This window comes from Macrobrachium nipponense, chromosome 12 (genome assembly GCF_015104395.2).
Source record: "Macrobrachium nipponense isolate FS-2020 chromosome 12, ASM1510439v2, whole genome shotgun sequence".
NCBI classification, from domain to species: Eukaryota; Metazoa; Arthropoda; class Malacostraca; order Decapoda; family Palaemonidae; genus Macrobrachium; species Macrobrachium nipponense.
Window position 1 is genome coordinate 91,219,139 of NC_087205.1, and position 17,960 is coordinate 91,237,098.

Below are 17,960 nucleotides of genomic sequence, written 5' to 3' on the forward strand. Positions count from 1 at the left end.
CACACACACACACACACATATATATATAATATAATATTATATATATATATATATATATATATATATATAATAAAAGAAGCCCATAAAAACACCAAAATATGGAAAAAAAAGTACTAGTATATATCAGAGACTGCTGTCTCTCTCTTCAGCAGCCTCTGAAATATAGTAGTACTTTCTTTATATTCTGGCGTTTTTATGGGCTCCTTTTATCAAATGGAATTCTGTTGTAACAGATCATTTATACCAGTCATATATATATATATATATAATATATATATATATATATATATATATACAAAATATATATATAACATAGATTATATAGCTATAATATATCTATATATATATATAATATATATGATATACTATATATATATATATAGATATAAGAGAACAGTTCTCATTCAACCAACGCTGAAGAGGATTAAAGAAGGATTATCAGTGGGAGTGACCTAAATTGGCTCACCTGTGGGTGGATCTCTTGTTATAAATACCACCTTTTCTGTAACTTTTATCATTCATCTACCTTAAGAGGGAGACAGCAGTCTCTGAAATATAGTATTTTCTCCTTTTATTAGATATATATATATATATATATATATATATATATATATATATATATATATATATACATATGTATGTGTGTACGTGTGCATGTTAGAATAGAGGAATTTATTTACAAATATTTCCCGTTGCATACCTCCCTCTCCTTCGTTGCTTTTGGAAGCCAAAGGGCAAATCTATCCATCCAGGAAGCAGGAGAAGACAGATGCAATACACCACTACCTTCATTACAGGGTCTTTGAATCAGACAGAGCTAATTACTTTCCTCCAGCTCTCCAAATAAGTCAGCGGAGACTAGACGAGTTAGACGTAAACAAAATGTGCGACTGACCGAAAATGCCCAGGTGTAAATGTACACTCTGGCAGCGATGCCGTTTTTTCTTCACGACATTGGTTTTTAGCAGTGTTACCATACGCAGTTCTTCTAATTATTTTACGTTATTATTGATTCAATGGTTAGAATGCGTAATTTCCGATGTAGGATTATTTTGCGTGACGTAATAAAACTGCACGTCACTAGCCTAACATATAGATTTTTTGACGAAGACAAATAAAGGATTTCAATAAAATTCATTTGCATAAATAAGCAGGATATGTTTTATGATCTTATTTTCATAATAAAACATAAAGGCAGAGAGAAGAATTTTATTCCTCAGCGCCGTGGCTGTGGTCAGAATATCCACGGAGGGTTGCCAGATGTTTTCGTTTTCTGAAAAGAAAACTACTGAGGCTAGAGGGCTGCAAGTTGGTTTGTTGATCATCCACCCTCCAGTCATCAAACATATCAAATTGCAGCCCTCTAGTCTCCGTAGTTTATATTTCTATTTTAGGTTAAAGTTAGCCATAATCGTGCTTTTGGCAGTGCAACAACACAGGCCACCGCGGCAGGCTAAGAGTTCCGTGGGCCGCGGTTCATACAGTGTTATGAAAATGGTGTTCATTTGAAATAAATTACAGAAGATAACAGGAGATGCAGAAAGAAGAATTCAGTTATAAATAAAACAAAAATTAATTTGATAAATGGATAAATGATAAAGATAAATTAGACAAATACAAATTGAATTCTTTAAGGGAAGTATTGAGTTGCATTGAACACGATTAAAAAAAAAGGCTAAAGCCCATGCTTGACTGTCCTCTGAATGGCTTGAAAATTATATATATCTGGGAACACTGAGGAAGCAGGAGATTCCCAGAACCTCAAAATCCATGTAAAAAGCGGGTCACTGGGGATGACCAACTCCCTGAGTAAAACGGAAATTACCGAAAGGAACCAAGACACGAAATTCGGGCAAAAATCTTTATTGTTCTACTGTACAGGAATAATTCGTTTTTTCAGTCAACATTCACCTTGATTCTATATAGTTGTTCTTCGACTTGAGAGAATCATTCTGTCTTCTTAGAATAGAATAGAGTATTGGCCAAAGGCCAAGCTCTGGGACCTAAGAGGTCGTTCAGAGCTGGAATGGAAATTGAGAGGAGGGAAGGTTTGAAAGGTGTAACCCGAGGAAAACCTCAAAGCAGTTGCACTATGAAATAATGGTCAGGAGAGAGGGTGGATAGCCAGATGGAAGAGAGATAATATGAACAGAGGTACAGTAAAAGGAATGAGAGGGGTTGCAAAGAACCTTCAGTGATTTCTTTCTTCGTTGCATCGAAATGAAAGGGAATTCTTTTATTATTCAGTAAAGGAGAAATTTACACATAAAACTACTCTCGTATAGCCACTATCATGACAATTTTAACCACCCAAAAATAACAAACTGTAAAGAAAAATTCTATGAAACTTACTATAGACGATCTTCTATAGGGTCCCTTCGTAAAACAACGCTCCTTTGAACTGAACGCAGGTCTATAAATAAGACTATTCTATAGCTAGGTCGTTCGTGGGTACTACAGGTTTTCGTGTACTGCTACAGAAATTGACAACAGTGGCACACAGGGAATTTGGCAGTGATGGAACGGTTGTCCTGAGGAGGTTTGGTATGTGGGTTTTTTGGTATTGGGGTTTTTTATTTATTTTTTTTATTGTTCATTTTTCTTTTTTTTTTTTTTATCCTGAGTCGATTTACATTTGTCATAAATCGAACGGAATACTTGTTGCAGGTTCGTTTATTGTTAATTATAATATATATATATATATATCTATATATATATATATATATATATATATATATATATATATATATATATACCTTCGTCGGTTCTCTTTCATTAGCTTATATCTCGTATAACAACGAAAGAATTTGCTTGAAAATAATTAATTTCTTAAAAAAAACAGAAATCCATGAATATTGAAGAGCTGCAGAGTGAATTAAAAATGAATGTATCTAATGAAAGTAATGGAGGATAATTGAAATACAAAAAAAAAAAAATTACAAATTTCAAAAAACAATAAAAATAAACCGACCAAACTTGGTTTATATGAAACCTGTCATCACATTTTCGTCAACGCCACTCAGATATTTATCTACTTGTCCCTTTTCTCATTTCGAAATGGGAAAGAGTGGTTTAGTGATTATTAAAGAACAATATACATAAAGTATATTTGTATATGTATATGCATATACATACGTATGCACATTTCTCTTGATGGCTGGGTTGGGTAAGGTCACTGTCTACCTATATCATAGACATCTCAAAGAATTTGTCACTGGGTAATTGGAATTTTGAATATCTCATTTAGATTAACAATAAATATATATATATATATATATATATATATATATATATATTATATATATATATATATAAAAAATATGTATATATATATGATATTATATATATAAAAATATATTGTATACATACATATCAATATACATACATATGTATAAGCTGTCCTGAATGTACCGAGGAGCTGGAATATTCTAAATTTTTTTAAGGAAACGATCCACTTCATCGTGAATTTCGACTCCATTAATTATTTTCCTGATACATATTAGTGTGGTTATCTTTATCCTGTCAAATGAAGACTCGTTTTGCTACGATTGACGCTGGGTAAGCGGTCTTTAAAACTGTATACAGATAATTACTTCCTCTCTGCGAATCGAGAGTATAGCGAGACGGAAATGTAAACAAAGGCCCCCGAGCCACTTCTTGAAGACTCGAACGCCCGAGGTTTAATCACGGCTGGAAAAGACTTAACCCTGAAGCTGATTTGGGACTGATTTGGCCCCAGTCTGATGTCATTTGTAAATAAAGGATGATCCGTAATTATCAATCTCCTACCTTCGGTGAGTGGCGTGACGTCACGTCCTTAAAAAACCAGTTAATGACGACGGTGTACAGCTAAGAGTTACGTCACTTTTTTCCCGGCGAGAGACTGTTCCAGTTCCTGTCAGCTGAAGGTGATGACGAATGGAACGGCGTTTGTCAGATCTTCTTCTTCTTCTAATTTTTCTTCTACCAGAAGATTATTCCAGTTTGGACCACTAGCAGATCCAGGAAAATTTCATGTGGGGTTTGTGGGGGGGTGTGTCACCAATTTTCATATTATATGTATATTTATGCAAATATATACATATACATCTATACTATACAAATATATATATATATATATATATATATATATATATATATATATATATACATACACATATATATATATATATATATATATATATATATAGAGAGGAGAGAGAGGATGAGAGAGAGAGGGGGAGAGATGAGAGAGACGAGAGAGAGAAGGAGAAGAGAGAAGAGAGAGAGAGAGAGAGAGAAGAGGGGGGGAGGTGCTATAATGCATGCATTTTATTTAGAATTCAATAGTTGATATCTGAAGTATTTACTCACCTTTACATTATTATTATTATTTTTCTCTCAAAATTTTATTATGTCTATAATAGATTTTTCATTTTTTTCTTATTTTTATATTTCTCTTTTATGTTATTATTACCTAAATCTTCAATATTACTATTTTTCATGAGGGGGGGGGGTGGAGTTCAGGGGCACGTGCCCAGGTGGCCCCCTTGGATCCGCTAGTGGTTCGGACCCTGAGCCTTTATTTTTAACTTCTTGAGATGGACATCTGCTGGGTATTTCATTGTCCTCTTCAGGCCTATGCAAGATATCAGTTAATCCCATATTAATAACAATACTTTCCAGGCCCAAAATACGGCCGATTTAGTACCGTTATCTGTAACTCTGTTCTGGAATGAAGCTTGCAACAAACCGTAGCAATCTAGGGGGTGGGGGGGGGGGCTGTTTTCTGAAATGAACCACACGCACCTCTGAAATCTGAAGATTCAGTAAGTCACTCTTGAAAGATTTAATGTCACACTGGGCAAGAGACATTAATAAACCCAATCTCTAACCTTGGAATGTGTCCAAGAAAATAGTTCATTTGAATAATTCATCTTTCGTAAGTATATATAAAGTTATTTATGATCAAAGCACATGCAGAGCTGGACTTCAGTAAGGTCATTCGTCTTGCGAGACTCTTCAAAACTGCAAAGGTAACGGAACTGAAACTTAATCTGCAACAATCACAGTGGATCATATTATACAGACTGCACGATTTTCTATAAAGTTCACTTTCCAAAGCAACTTTTAATAAAAAGTCCTCTACGTGGGAAACTTGAGGCTTCAGTGTTGTGAAATTAACATATGTATAGAATAACATCCAAGGCTGAATGTTGCCCAATGAATATTAGCCTGCGCGCATCATTTCTGTCATCATTTATGCCTCGGCAGTAAGCGTTCGTTAACGATAGTTATTCATGGCGTTTACTGAGGCTAAATTAAATCCAGCCACACTCCTACTGCACAATCTTAGATCAGTTATTTGCTTTATGAAGATGCAGTCTCTCGTGCAGCCATTGTTAAGCCATAAGGAAGAATTGTTGGATAAAAACATCCGGTATCTTCTCTCTTGACACCAGAAGCAAGACCTACCCCTTTCTGAAAACAGTCTCTCTTGACGACAAATCTCTAAGAACATGTGGCATTACTAATGGCGTAAGTGACTGTATTCCTACCACTTAGGAGTCTGCTCGCCTCAGAGGTAAAGTTTTTTGATAAGAGGTCCCCTCTGAGACGGTTTGGTGGCTGTACTGGTGGCGTTCGCCATGCCGTAAGTCGACCTGAGTCTCATGTGGTCTGGGTACTGGTCCTGTCCGTACCCAGGCCGGTTGCAGAAGGGAGAACTCAAGGTGTTTATCTTCCAGATCCGCAGAGGCTCGTGTCTGGCCTTCAAACGGGCGTTGTAACGGTCGCTCTGACGGATGTACCTGAGGTAGACGAGATGTGGAACAATTGAATTACTTCTAGAGCGTCTCACGTGTAATAAGCATCACTGAGAAAAGAAGATTCTGAGACTTTATCTGATTCATCATCCTTTGTGGAATCAAAGCTAGGCTAGAGTAGATTCGCATGAACGGTTCGTCGGATGTCTAGGCCAATCCCTTACGACGCTCCTGAGTGGCTGTTGATAAGCCAATCATAGGGCTGGAAACTCTCTCAGGCTCTCGAAAGAGTTCACATAGGCAGGATGTATATTTCACCTCTCCTGAGGGATACGTCTTTCAAAAGTATCCTTCAGGAGAGGTGGAATAGGAGAGGGGGACAGAGAGTTTTCAGCCCTGTGATTGGCTTATCAACAGCCACTCGGGAGCGTCGTAAGGGATGGTCCTAGACATCAAACCTAATCTTTCTTACTTTGGCTTACTGACGCCGCTCTGATGATGTGGCTTCCCGGCTTTGAAGGCTGGTTTGTAGTCTGAGGGCCCCTGGAATTTCCTGGGAGGGTCTTCCAGAGCCCTCACCTCACAGGCCAGGCAGTTTCTGGAGCGGATGTGTTTCGGGTGGTTGTGTCTTATCTGCAAAAGGTAAGTTCAGTGTGGAATGTTAAGTGAATTGTTCATATCCTCTAGATATGAAATGTCATTAGAAAATGGCTGCAGGCCTGATCAAAACTCGTCCAGTAAACATAAATATCACAGGAAAAAGACATTTAATTCAATTCATCTAACTCTTTATAATGCAGATTTGTGAACACACTAGCAACCACACACACACACAGACACACACAAATATACAATACCCTTGCATCCATTGCATCAGGACCATTCTTCTTTGTGTTATCTTCTGCTACATCCTCTGTCTGTGTTGTGGCAGCAACGTGTTGTCTCTCACCGGGTTGATAACTTCTCTGTGTTAATGATCGTCCTGTATCTCTTAAAGGAACCACGTGGAACACAGAATCCATTGTTTCCATAATTTCCAGAGGGTCCCTCACTGGGGGCGCTGGTGGATTCTTCTCTTGTGGCTGTGGTGTGGCTGATTTAGATTCTCGAGAAGAATAGTGAACCTTACCACTTCTAGCGGACTCTTTGGCCGACTTTGGTGTTTGCTTTCCTAAGCTCGGAGAAGAGCCTCTGGACTTCGAAGAGGACTTTGGACTCTCTTGAGCCAATCTCTGTGCATCCATGGATATTTTCTGACTTCTAGTTTTAATGCCACCTGCACTTACAACCACCGCTTTGTCTGTTTTGGGAGAAGATTTCACACTAGCTGCTCTGGAACTAGCGCGAGAGCTCACCGACGGCAGGCTCTTACCTGAACTAACTGATTTTGGAGTTCCATAACCTGATTCTGGTTCGGGGGTAGATCCTCTGGACTTTGCCCCGTGATTAATCTTCAAGTTTTCCAGCTTGGTAGTGAGCTCGTGAGTATCAGGTCCATCATTCCAGGCAGCCTTTGGAGCATGAATTCCAGAATCTATAGAACTTACAGAACGAGGTGTTGGAGGATCCCGATGCTTCTTGCCCTTTTTCAGGTCAACAACCTCAATATCTTCGCTCTCTTGCTCTTCTTCTTCTTCTTCCAGGATGTCATTCTCTTTGAGATCCCACTTCAAGGCAAATTCAATCTCAGGTACCTTTCGTATGATTTTTGCAGTTTTCGGCCTTTTGGGCAGTAACGGTGCCTTTGTCACCGGTGCAGGGGAAGGTGCAGTGTTAGGCCTAAGAATGACATACTTAGTGCAATTGGTGGGTGCTGGATGGTCAACCAGGCGGATGGCAAGAGCTCTGGAACCGGTGAGTTCAGTCAGTTCTTCTTCTGGTTTCCGAGGTAGGAGGGCATCCTCCACAGTGTCGGCTGGAATATGGGCTACTTCCTTCAGCGCTCTATCAGCGCTTGCGGTAGAGGCGGCCGAAGAGCAATGGCTGCTGGCGGCTGATGGTCTTCGAGACGTCCTGGAAAGTTTTCCAAAAAAATTACATGGGTCATTAATTTCTTTTTCTATCTGTAATGGTATAACTCATCATTATAGCACAGTGTAATTTATGGGAGAGGAAGCAAGCTGTTAGAGCGATAAGTCACCTGGACGAAGGAGCCGCTGCGTTGGCAGCCGAGCGCTTCCTGAAGGAGGCAGCCGACATGGAGGAAGCGGGAGTGGCAGCTCCGTTGTGACCGCTTCCTCCCGCGCTTCCAGGGGAGCTCCCACTTCCAGACATGAGCCCGTTACCTGTGATCTTGAGAAAGATGTCCTCGTCCGAAGAACCGTCCTGGAAAGAAGGTGATGGAAACATGTCATAAACATTCCAGTGAAGTGTAAAACCTGTCATAAAGATTTCAGTGAAGTGTAAAACATGTCAAAAATATTTCAGTGAAGTGTAAACACATGTCATAAACACCATAAACACTTCAGGGAAGTGTAAGACATATCATAAACACCGTAAACACTTCAGGAAAGTGTAAAACATGTCATAAACTTTGTAAACACTTCAGTAAAGTGTAAAAGATGTCATAAACACCATAAACATTTCAGGAAAGTATAAGACATGTCATAAACACCATAAACACTTCAAGAAAGTGTGAACCATGTCATAAACACCGTGAACACTTCATTAAAGTGTAAAACTTTTAATAAACACCATAAACACTTCAGTAAGGTATTAAACATGTCTTTAACACCATAATAAAATGACAAGAATGTCATAAACGCTACTGTAAAGTGTAAAACAACCGTAAGTGGAGTCTGCATCTTTACATCTTTAACAAACGCTGGATTTAGGGCTATAAGGAAGTAAAGAACTTGATTGTGACCACTGGGCAATAAGTTGCAAACATGTGTTTATGACATGTTAAACATCAGTGTGGATTCACCCTAACTATTCTCTCCACCTTTCATGCTCTTGCAATATCAGTTTACTTCTTTCTCTCTCTTTATACATATTATTATTATTATTATTATTATTATTATTATTATTATTATTATTATCTATTTTTCTTCTTTTTTTAGTCTATCACAATTCTCCAATTCGACTGGGTGGTATGTATAGTGTGGGGTTCCGGGTTGCATCATACCTCCTCATTATTAATTATCTTTCCTTTTCTTTTTTTTTTGCTCTATCACAGTCCTCTAATTCGACTGGATGGTATTTATAGTGTGGGGTTCCGGGTTGCATCCTGCCTCCTTAGGAGTAGGAGTCCATAATTTTTCTTACTATGTGCGCTTTTTCTAGGATCACACTCTTTTGCATGAGTCCTGGAGCTACTTCAGCCTCTAGTTTTTCAAGATTCCTTTTCAGGGATCTTGGGATCGTGCCTAGTGTTCCTATGATTATGGGTACAATTTCCACTGGCATATCCCATATCCTTCTTATCTCTATTTTCAGGTCTTGATACTTATCTATTTTTTCCCTTTCTTTCTCTTCAACTCTGGTGTCCCATGGTATTGCGACATCAAAGAGTGATACTTTCTTCTTGATTTTGTCAATCAACGTCACGTCTGGTCTATTTGCACGTATCACCCTATCCGTTCTGATACCATAGTCCCAGAGGATCTTTGCCTGATCGTTTTCTATCACTCCTTCAGGTTGGTGTTCATACCACTTGTTACTGCAAGGTAGCTGGTGTTTCTTGCACAGGCTCCAATGGAGGGCTTTTGCTACTGAATCATGCCTCTTTATGTACTGGTTCTGTGCAAGTGCCGGACATTCGCTTGCTATGTGGTTTATGGTTTCATATTTCGTATTGCACTTCCTACATATGGGAGAGATGTTATTTCCATCGATCGTTCTTTGGACATATCTGGTTCTTAGGGCCTGATCTTGTGCCCCTGTTATCATTCCTTCAGTTTCCTTCTTGAGCTCTCCCCTCAGTAGCCATTGCCACGTGTCATCGCTGGCTAGTTCTTTAGTCTGTCTCATGTATTATCCGTGCATTGGTTTGTTATGCCATTCCTCTGTTCTGCTTGTCTTTCTCCTGTCTCTGTATATTTCTGGGTCTTCGTCTACATTTATCAGTCCTTCTTCCCATGCACTCTTGAACCACTCGTCTTCACTGGTCTTCATATATTGCTCCAGTGCTCTGTTCTCGATGTTGACGCAGTCCTCTATGCTTAGTAGTCCCCTCCCTCCTTCCTTTCGTGTTATGTATAGTCTGTCCGTATTATTATTATTATTATTATTATTATTATTATTAAATTATTATATTATTAATTATTATTTTAATATTATTAATTTAATTATTATTATTATTATTATTATTATTATTATTATTATTATTATTATTATTATTCAGATCAGGAACCCCCATTCATATGGAACAAGCCCACCAAAGAGGCCAATGACTGGAAATTCTTTAAGCTTTCAAAGAATATTGAGGTGTTCATTAGGATAGTAAGAGGAGGTAAAGGGAAATACAGAAAGAAGAGATGCCACTTATTAATAATAATAATAATAATAATAATAAAATAATAATAATAATAATAATAATAATAATAATAATAATAATAATAGCCTTTATTTCAGCTCAGGGAATATACAAAATACAGACAGTAACATACACAATCTAGATACATGAGACAACATGATAAAAAAATTAATAATCGGCACTTATCCACAAAATAGCTGAGGTAGCATAAAAGATAGTAATCATAATACTGGTAATAAGAGTAATAATATTGGTGAGAAAAAAAATGCATTGAGAGTAATAACAGTTAGTGCTCATATTATGTAACTTAAATTTCCACTAGACACCTTAGGTGGTTACAGTAGTCAGGTCCAGAGGGCTAAATACAAAAATTGTATGTAAAAAAGACTTTAACTTGATAGTAGTCACAGTAATAATGAAAAATTAAAATGTCAGCAATAAACGTAATAATGACAAAATCTGCGGATGACATCTTGCCAATACAGAGATTGAGTCCTTACGGGACAAAGGCCTCATTTTCCCATCTTTCCCACAATTTAGATCTTCTTGCTTCACTCCTTAGGATGCTTTGTATGAGCGAGTTGCTGCTGTTTCTTACTCGGGTTACCAGACTGGACATTGTTCGCCTAACAATGATTTTTAAATTGTCCAGGTGGTTTTCTATGAGCATCTGTGTGGCGGAGTGGTATCGGGGAGTGTTTGTGAGGCGTCTCAGAATGTCATTGTACACAACAGTGATGCGTCTCATGGTCTCTCGGGTATAGTTCGTCCAGAGGGAATAATCACAGATACTGTAGCAGTACAAGCGGAAGAGCAGCAGTTTCACGTCTCGGTGACAGAAGGCAAACCTCCTTGCAATCATGTTGCTAGTTGCACATAGTTTACGACGCCTCTGTCCAATGTCTGCCGTATCTTTTAGGTCGTCGGTGATAATGTGACCCAAATACGGAAATTCGTGCACAAATTCCAGCCGATGGGTCTTGATTTCGTTGTAGATTATATCAAATTCCTTTGCATATTGGCGGCAAGTGTCGATGAGTCGTTGGAGACCTTGCACTGATGGGGAAATCAGAACCATATCGTCGGCGTAACAGAGGTTGTTTATAGTTGTTTCATTGACGGTGCATCCGATTGGGAGTGAGTTCAGTTTGACATTCAAGGCATCTGTGTACGTATTAAACAGGTATGGAGAGAGAATGCCCCCTTGCCGAAGCCCGTTTAGGGAGCCGAAGGTGTACGATAATACGTTACCCCATTTGACACAGAATTGCTGTGTGGAGAACCAGCAATGTAAAATGCCAATTAGATACAGGGGTGTGCCCCTTTTATGCAGCTTCAGGAAGAGCTTCAGGTAGTTTACTCTGTCAAATGCTTTTCTCACAAAACAAAGGAAAACAGGAGAGGCTGATGATAGGTAGTAGTTCAGCAATTCTTTCAGTATGTAGATGCAGGTGTCGGTTGAGTGGTTTGCTTTAAACCCGAACTGGTTGTCAGTGGTGTGTAGAAAGGGGAGAAGTCTCACAAGAAGAACCGACTCAAGTATCTTCGCTGCGATCGTTGTGATTGCAATCAGCCGGTAGTTCCCAGGGTCAGCTGCATCCTTTAGCTTGTATTTTATTAATGGTATCAAGTGAACTAAGAGTAGGGAGTCTGGAAGAAACGGGTGAATTATGCACGCATTGAATACAGCTAGCAAAATGTGAATTATCGGATGGCAGAATTTGAAAGCCTCTGCAGGAAGACCATCACAGCCGGGCGATTTATTATTAGGTAGGCTGTTTATGGCATCGCTGATGTTACCTGGCGTAACACGGTCTGCAAAATGAAATTGAATGTTGTCAGTAAGGAGGTTATCTACATCCCTTCGGGAATCTTGATCATTTATGCAATTCAGGATATTGTTGAAGTGATCGCCCCACATACTTGCGATAGTTTCGTTTCCGACTGCTTCCCCTATACTCTCTGTGATAGCTTTTTAGTTTTGGGATTTAAGGACTGGATATCTTTCCAAAGACGAGGATAATCACCAGATTCTAAGTTTCTAGACATTGCATCGGCTCTTAGTTGTTTTTCATTAATCCTGCAGTGCTTAAGAGCAAGTTTGAACTGCGCTCTCGCCTGTCTCATTAGTAATGCAGTTTGCCCTTCCCTGGGGCTACCATTTTGCCTCCACAGTAAAAACATTTCTCGTGAGTATGTATGCAGATCTTTAACCAAGTCATTCCCTCCAGGTATATTACGAGAATTATCTTGACGAAATCTATAGGCAGTCCTGCCCGAAGCAAGCATAGCGGAGATTATGTTCGAATAGAATTCATTCAGATCCCTCCTGTGGTGGTCATTTCTACAATTTGTGTTAGTACAAAGTAAGGCGTCTGCCGGTTGAACTATTGACCGCAACCTGGTTTCCGTGGTCGCCCTAAAGTATCTGGTTTTCTGTTGGTTTTTAAAATCCCATTGTGGGCGATCAGTTAGGGGGTTCACGGTAGGGAGGGATAGGGTACTGAATGACACCTGTAATGGGATGTGATCGTAGCCCGTTGCAAGATCATAGCGAATATTGCAGGTCATAATAGAATCATGAAGTCGTGGAAATGTGATGCAGTGGTCCAGCCAGGAGGTTGTAATCGTCTGCTCTATTATGTATATATGAATAGGAGGAGGGAGGGAGGAGCATTACATCGCTAATTTGGAGAGCATGATTTTGACAGTAGCGAGTAAGTTCATTATAAAATTGTTTTGTGGGGTGAGAATTAAGGTCCCCGATTATACAAATATGATCAGCTGGAGAATCATGAATAATACTGTGTAACTCCCCTAGGATCATGCAGTAATGATCAAAATTATTATTATTTTCCCATGGCATATATTGTTATTTTCCTATGGCATATAAACATTAATGATTAGGATTTTAGTTCCCTACTGTCACTTGAAGCCCAAGCAATCTGTCACTCCTGTAGGTCATCACCTTTATCATATTGTCTAACGATTTGTGCCACAGGAAAGAAAGGCCCCCTTTCGGGCGACCGGCTATGATTTGATCTGTAACTTGCATCGATGAAGTCGAGAAGGTTCTGAAGTCTTCATGAATTGAATCGCACATGGCAAGGTCATGTGGCCAGAGGAGCGTTTCTTGCAATGCAATGATGCCTTTGAAGTTTTTGCAGAACATGTTTGGGAGAGGAATGTTCCGCTTGAGGCCAAAAATATTCCAAGAGATTATGTTTAATGCATCCATGGCTACTCAAGAAGATGGGAGATGAATGCGCTGATCATTTGGGTGGATGAACAATTAGATAAAAATGTATTTAACTGCAAGGAGAAAAGTATCACGACTTCCTCTGGGAGTCTGTTCTCTCCTTAGATCTGCATCTGAGGTTAACACTCACATCAAAGACTTTATTTAAGATCCTTAAACTCGAGAAGCAGAGCCGATCTAAAGTATTCAAATAATCGTAAAAATCTACTGACCTTCTCGTCCTCTGACTCGGGTTGCGCATTCTGAGATTCACTTGTTTTCGTCGGTCTGTCTGTCACGTTAGGGTCTGTAAGGGAGTAACGAAATGTAGTTCCATGAACAAGGCATTACTTTTTCGCGTTATTATTATTATTATTATTATTATTATTATTATTATTAAAAGTAATGGCTACTTCAACAGCGTTACACTTGTAGAGATTCTTATCTATTTTGCGAATAGCGGCCTTTTCCTTGCTACTTAAACAGGCTAGTAGAGCGCCTGTAGAGGTCATGGTCAAATACAGGGTCAAAATAGGTGTATATATTTGACCCTGTATTTGACCATGACCTCTACAGGTGCTCCACTAGCCTGTTTAAGTAGCAAGGAAAAGGCCGCTATTCGCAAAATAGAGAAGAATCTCTACTTTTAATAAAGTATGCTTGAGAGAGGGTCTGCTTCCTAAGTTTATTATTATTATTTTTTTTTTTTTTTGCTCTATCACAGTCCTCCAATTCGACTGAGTGGTATTTATAGTGTGGGGTTCCGGGTTGCATCCTGCCTACCCTTTAGAGTCATCACTATTCTTATTATGTGTGCCGTTTCTAGGATCACACTCTTCTGCATGAGTCCTGGAGCTACTTCAGCCTCTAGTTTTTCTAGATTCCTTTTCAGGGATCTTGGGATCGTGCCTAGTGCTCCTATGATTATGGGTACGATTTCCACTGGCATATCCCATATCCTTCTTATTTCTATTTTCAGATCTTGATACTTATCCATTTTTTTTCCCTCTCTTTCTCTTCAACTCTGGTGTCCCATGGTATTGCGACATCAATGAGTGATACTTTCTTCTTGACTTTGCTAATCAACGTCACGGTCTTGGTCTGTTTGCACGTATCACCCTATCCGCCTTCTGATACCATAGTCCCAGAGGATCTTTGCCTGATCGTTTCTATCACTCCCTCAGGTTGGTGCTCGTACCACTTATTACTGCAACGTAGCTGATGTTTCTTGCACAGGCTCCAGTGGAGGGCTTTTGCCACTGAATCATGCCTCTTTTTGTACTGGTTCTGTGCAAGTGCCGGGCATTCACTTGCTATGTGGTTTATGGTTTCATTTTTCGTATTGCACTTCCTACATATGGGAGAGATGTTATTTCCGTCTATCGTACTTTGAACATATCTGGTTCTTAGGGCCTGATCTTGTGCCGCTGTTTATCATTCCTTCAGTTTCCTTCTTTAGCTCTCCCCTCTGTAGCCATTGCCAATTGTCATCGCTGGCTAGTTCTTTAGTCTGTCTCATGTATTGTCCGTGCATTGGTTTGTTGTGCCAGTCCTCTGTTCTTTCTGTCTTTCTCCTGTCTCTGTATATTTCTGGGTCTTCGTCTACTTTTATTAGTCCTTCTTCCCATGCACTCTTTAGCCACTCGTCTTCACTGGTTTTTAGATATTGCCCCAGTGCTCTGTTTTCGATGTTAACGCAGTCCTCTATACTTAGTAGTCCTCTCCCTCCTTCCTTTCGTGTTATGTAGTATAGTCTGCCCGTATTTGCTCTTGGGTGTAGTGCTTTGTGTATTGTCATATGTTTCCTGGTTTTCTGATCTATGCTGCGGAGTTCTGCCTTCGTCCATTCGACTATTCCTGCGCTGTATCTGATTACTGGCACTGCCCATGTGTTTATGGCTTTTATCATATTTCCGGCGTTGAGTTTTGACTTGAGTATCGCCTTGAGTCTCTGCATATATTCTTTCCTGATCGTGTCCTTCATCTCTTGGTGTTTTATATCTCCTCCTTCCATTATTCCCAGGTATTGTATCCTGTCTCATCTATGTGTTTGATGTTGCTCCATCTGTAGCTTTATCCCTTCAGTTCTCGTTACTTTGCCTTTTTGTATGTTGACTAAGGCGCATTTTTCTATTCCAAACTCCATCCTGATGTCCCCAGATACAATTCTTACAGTCTGGATTAGGGTATCTATTTCCTTGATGCTCTTACCATACAGCTTGATGTCGTCCATGAACATCAGATGGTTGATTCTGTTGCCTCTTTTCTTGAGTTGGTACCCGGCATCCATCTTCTGTAGTACTTTTGTCATGGGAATCATGGCTACTACGAAGAGTAGTGGGGACAGTGAGTCGCCTGGAAGATCCCTCTCCTGATATTAACCTCTGCTAGTCTTATTCCAGAGCTTGTAAGTATTGTATTCCAGTTTGCGCATTGTATTTTTGAGGAAGCTGATGGTATTTTCCTCTGCCCCATATATTTTCAGGCATTCTATTAGCCATGTGTGTGGTATCATGTCGAAGGCTTTCTTATAGTCTATCCATGCCATGCTTAGGTTGGTTTTCCTTCTCCTACTGTTCTTCATTACCATTTTGTCTATCAGGAGCTGGTCTTTTGTGCCCCTACACTTCCTTCTGCAGCCTTTCTGTTGGTGGGGGATGGTGTTTGTCTCCTCTAGGTAGTTGTATAGCCTTTCGCTGATGATACCTGTTAGTAACTTCCACATTATTGGTAGGCAGGTGATAGGCCTGTAGTTACTGGCTATATTTCCCTTACTCTTGTCTTTTTGTACTAAGGATGTTCTTCCTGTGGTCATCCATTTGGGTGCTTGGTGATTTGAGATACAATGCTGGAGTTGTTCTGCTATTCGTGGGTGTAGGGCCTTGAAGTTTTTGAGCCAGTATCCATGGACTTCATCGGGACCTGGGGCTTTCCAGTTTGGCATTTTCTTTATTGGTGTCTGACTGTGTCTGTCGTGATGTCTGTGAATCTTTGTTTTATTCTCCCTGTTTCTTCTTCCTTGACTTCCTGGAGCCATGTTGCATGTTTGTTGTGTGATACCGGATTACTCCATATGTTTTCCCAGAGTCTCTTACTTGGTTCGGCTTCAGGAATTTCTGGGTGGTTGTCTTCCCCTCTTAGTTGGCTGTATAGTCTTTTCTGGTTGGTTCCGAATAGTTTGTTCTGTTGGTATCCCTTATTCCTGTTCATGTACCGTTGGATCTTATGTGCTTTGGCCTTAAGCCTCTGTTTTTACATCTTCTATGGTGCTGTTTAGTCCCCTCTCTTGTAATTTGTATTTCTCGTTGAGTTCCTCCCTTGTTTTCTTGCTTCTTAGCCTTTTTCTGCCATCTCTTTCAGTTTACTCAAGTCAGATCTCATCACCATGATTTGCTTTTCCAGGCGCCTTTTCCAAGGAGGTTGCTGTTTTGGTTTCTGTTGGGTTGTTGTGCTGGTGGTGTTGGTGTTCGAATCCCATCAGTTAGTTATTATTATTATTATTAATTATTATTATTAAAAGTAATGGCTACTTCAACAGCGTTACACTTGTAGAGATTCTTATCTATTTTGCGAATAGCGGCCTTTTTCCTTGCTACTTAAACAGGCTAGTAGAGCGCCTGTAGAGGTCATGGTCAAATACAGGGTCAAAATAGGTGTATATATTTGACCCTGTATTTGACCATGACCTCTACAGGTGCTCCACTAGCCTGTTTAAGTAGCAAGGAAAAGGCCGCTATTCGCAAAATAGAGAAGAATCTCTACTTTTAATAAAGTATGCTTGAGAGAGGGTCTGCTTCCTAAGTATATTAATATTATTATTATTATTATTATTAATTATTATTATTATTATTATTATTATTATTATTATTCAGAAGGTGAAAGAAAATACAGAAAGAAGGAATCACTCATTAAAAAAGTAAAAATGAATAGACGAATTAATAAACAGATAGATAGAAATATAAGTAATCCATAGCCTCTCATTCAGCAAAAATCAAACATGCAGGCCACAAGAATTATTAGGAAATCTCTCTCTCTCTCTCTCTCTCTCTCTCTCTCTCTCTCTCTCTCTCTCTCTCTCTCTCAGGTCAGTAGCTGTTCGTTATTAAGCATAAGTGCTCTCATTCTCAATAATTGTCCAAATATAAATATGATAGTGATGAATCTCTCTCTCTCTCTCCTCAATAGCTGTTCGTTAATAAATACGGTAAGTGCTCTCATTCTCAACAATTGTCCTTATATCAATACGATAGTGATGAGTCTCTCTCTCTCTCTCTCTCTCTCTCTCTCTCCTCTCTCTCTCTCTCTAGACACGTGTTATCCAGCTGCAAGAGTTACAGCCGGTGCGTGATCGCTCAGCCTATAGACACGTGTAGATCTCTTTTTCATTCTCCTTTTATCGAAAGTAGTTCATGAACACGTGCTGACCACGATTAATTTTTCGTAGAAAGTGAAGAACCCATTCAGAAATAAGGTGACCAGCAGGTTTCTAAATATATTTCTG

At 39.3% G+C, this 17,960-nt stretch overlaps 1 protein-coding gene across 1 annotated transcript in view; it reads right to left on the minus strand.

The window, feature by feature from the left end:
* Window positions 1-4,759: 4,759 nt before the first annotated feature.
* The window catches only part of LOC135224873 (uncharacterized protein DDB_G0284459-like), a 37,458-nt gene continuing 24,257 nt past the window's right edge, over window positions 4,760-17,960 (minus strand). Inside the window, 5 exon segments of the mRNA XM_064264196.1 lie at window positions 4,760-5,789; window positions 6,217-6,377; window positions 6,602-7,757; window positions 7,885-8,069; window positions 13,693-13,766. Coding sequence (XP_064120266.1) covers window positions 5,558-5,789; window positions 6,217-6,377; window positions 6,602-7,757; window positions 7,885-8,069; window positions 13,693-13,766 — 1,808 coding nt within the window. The 3' untranslated portion in view covers window positions 4,760-5,557.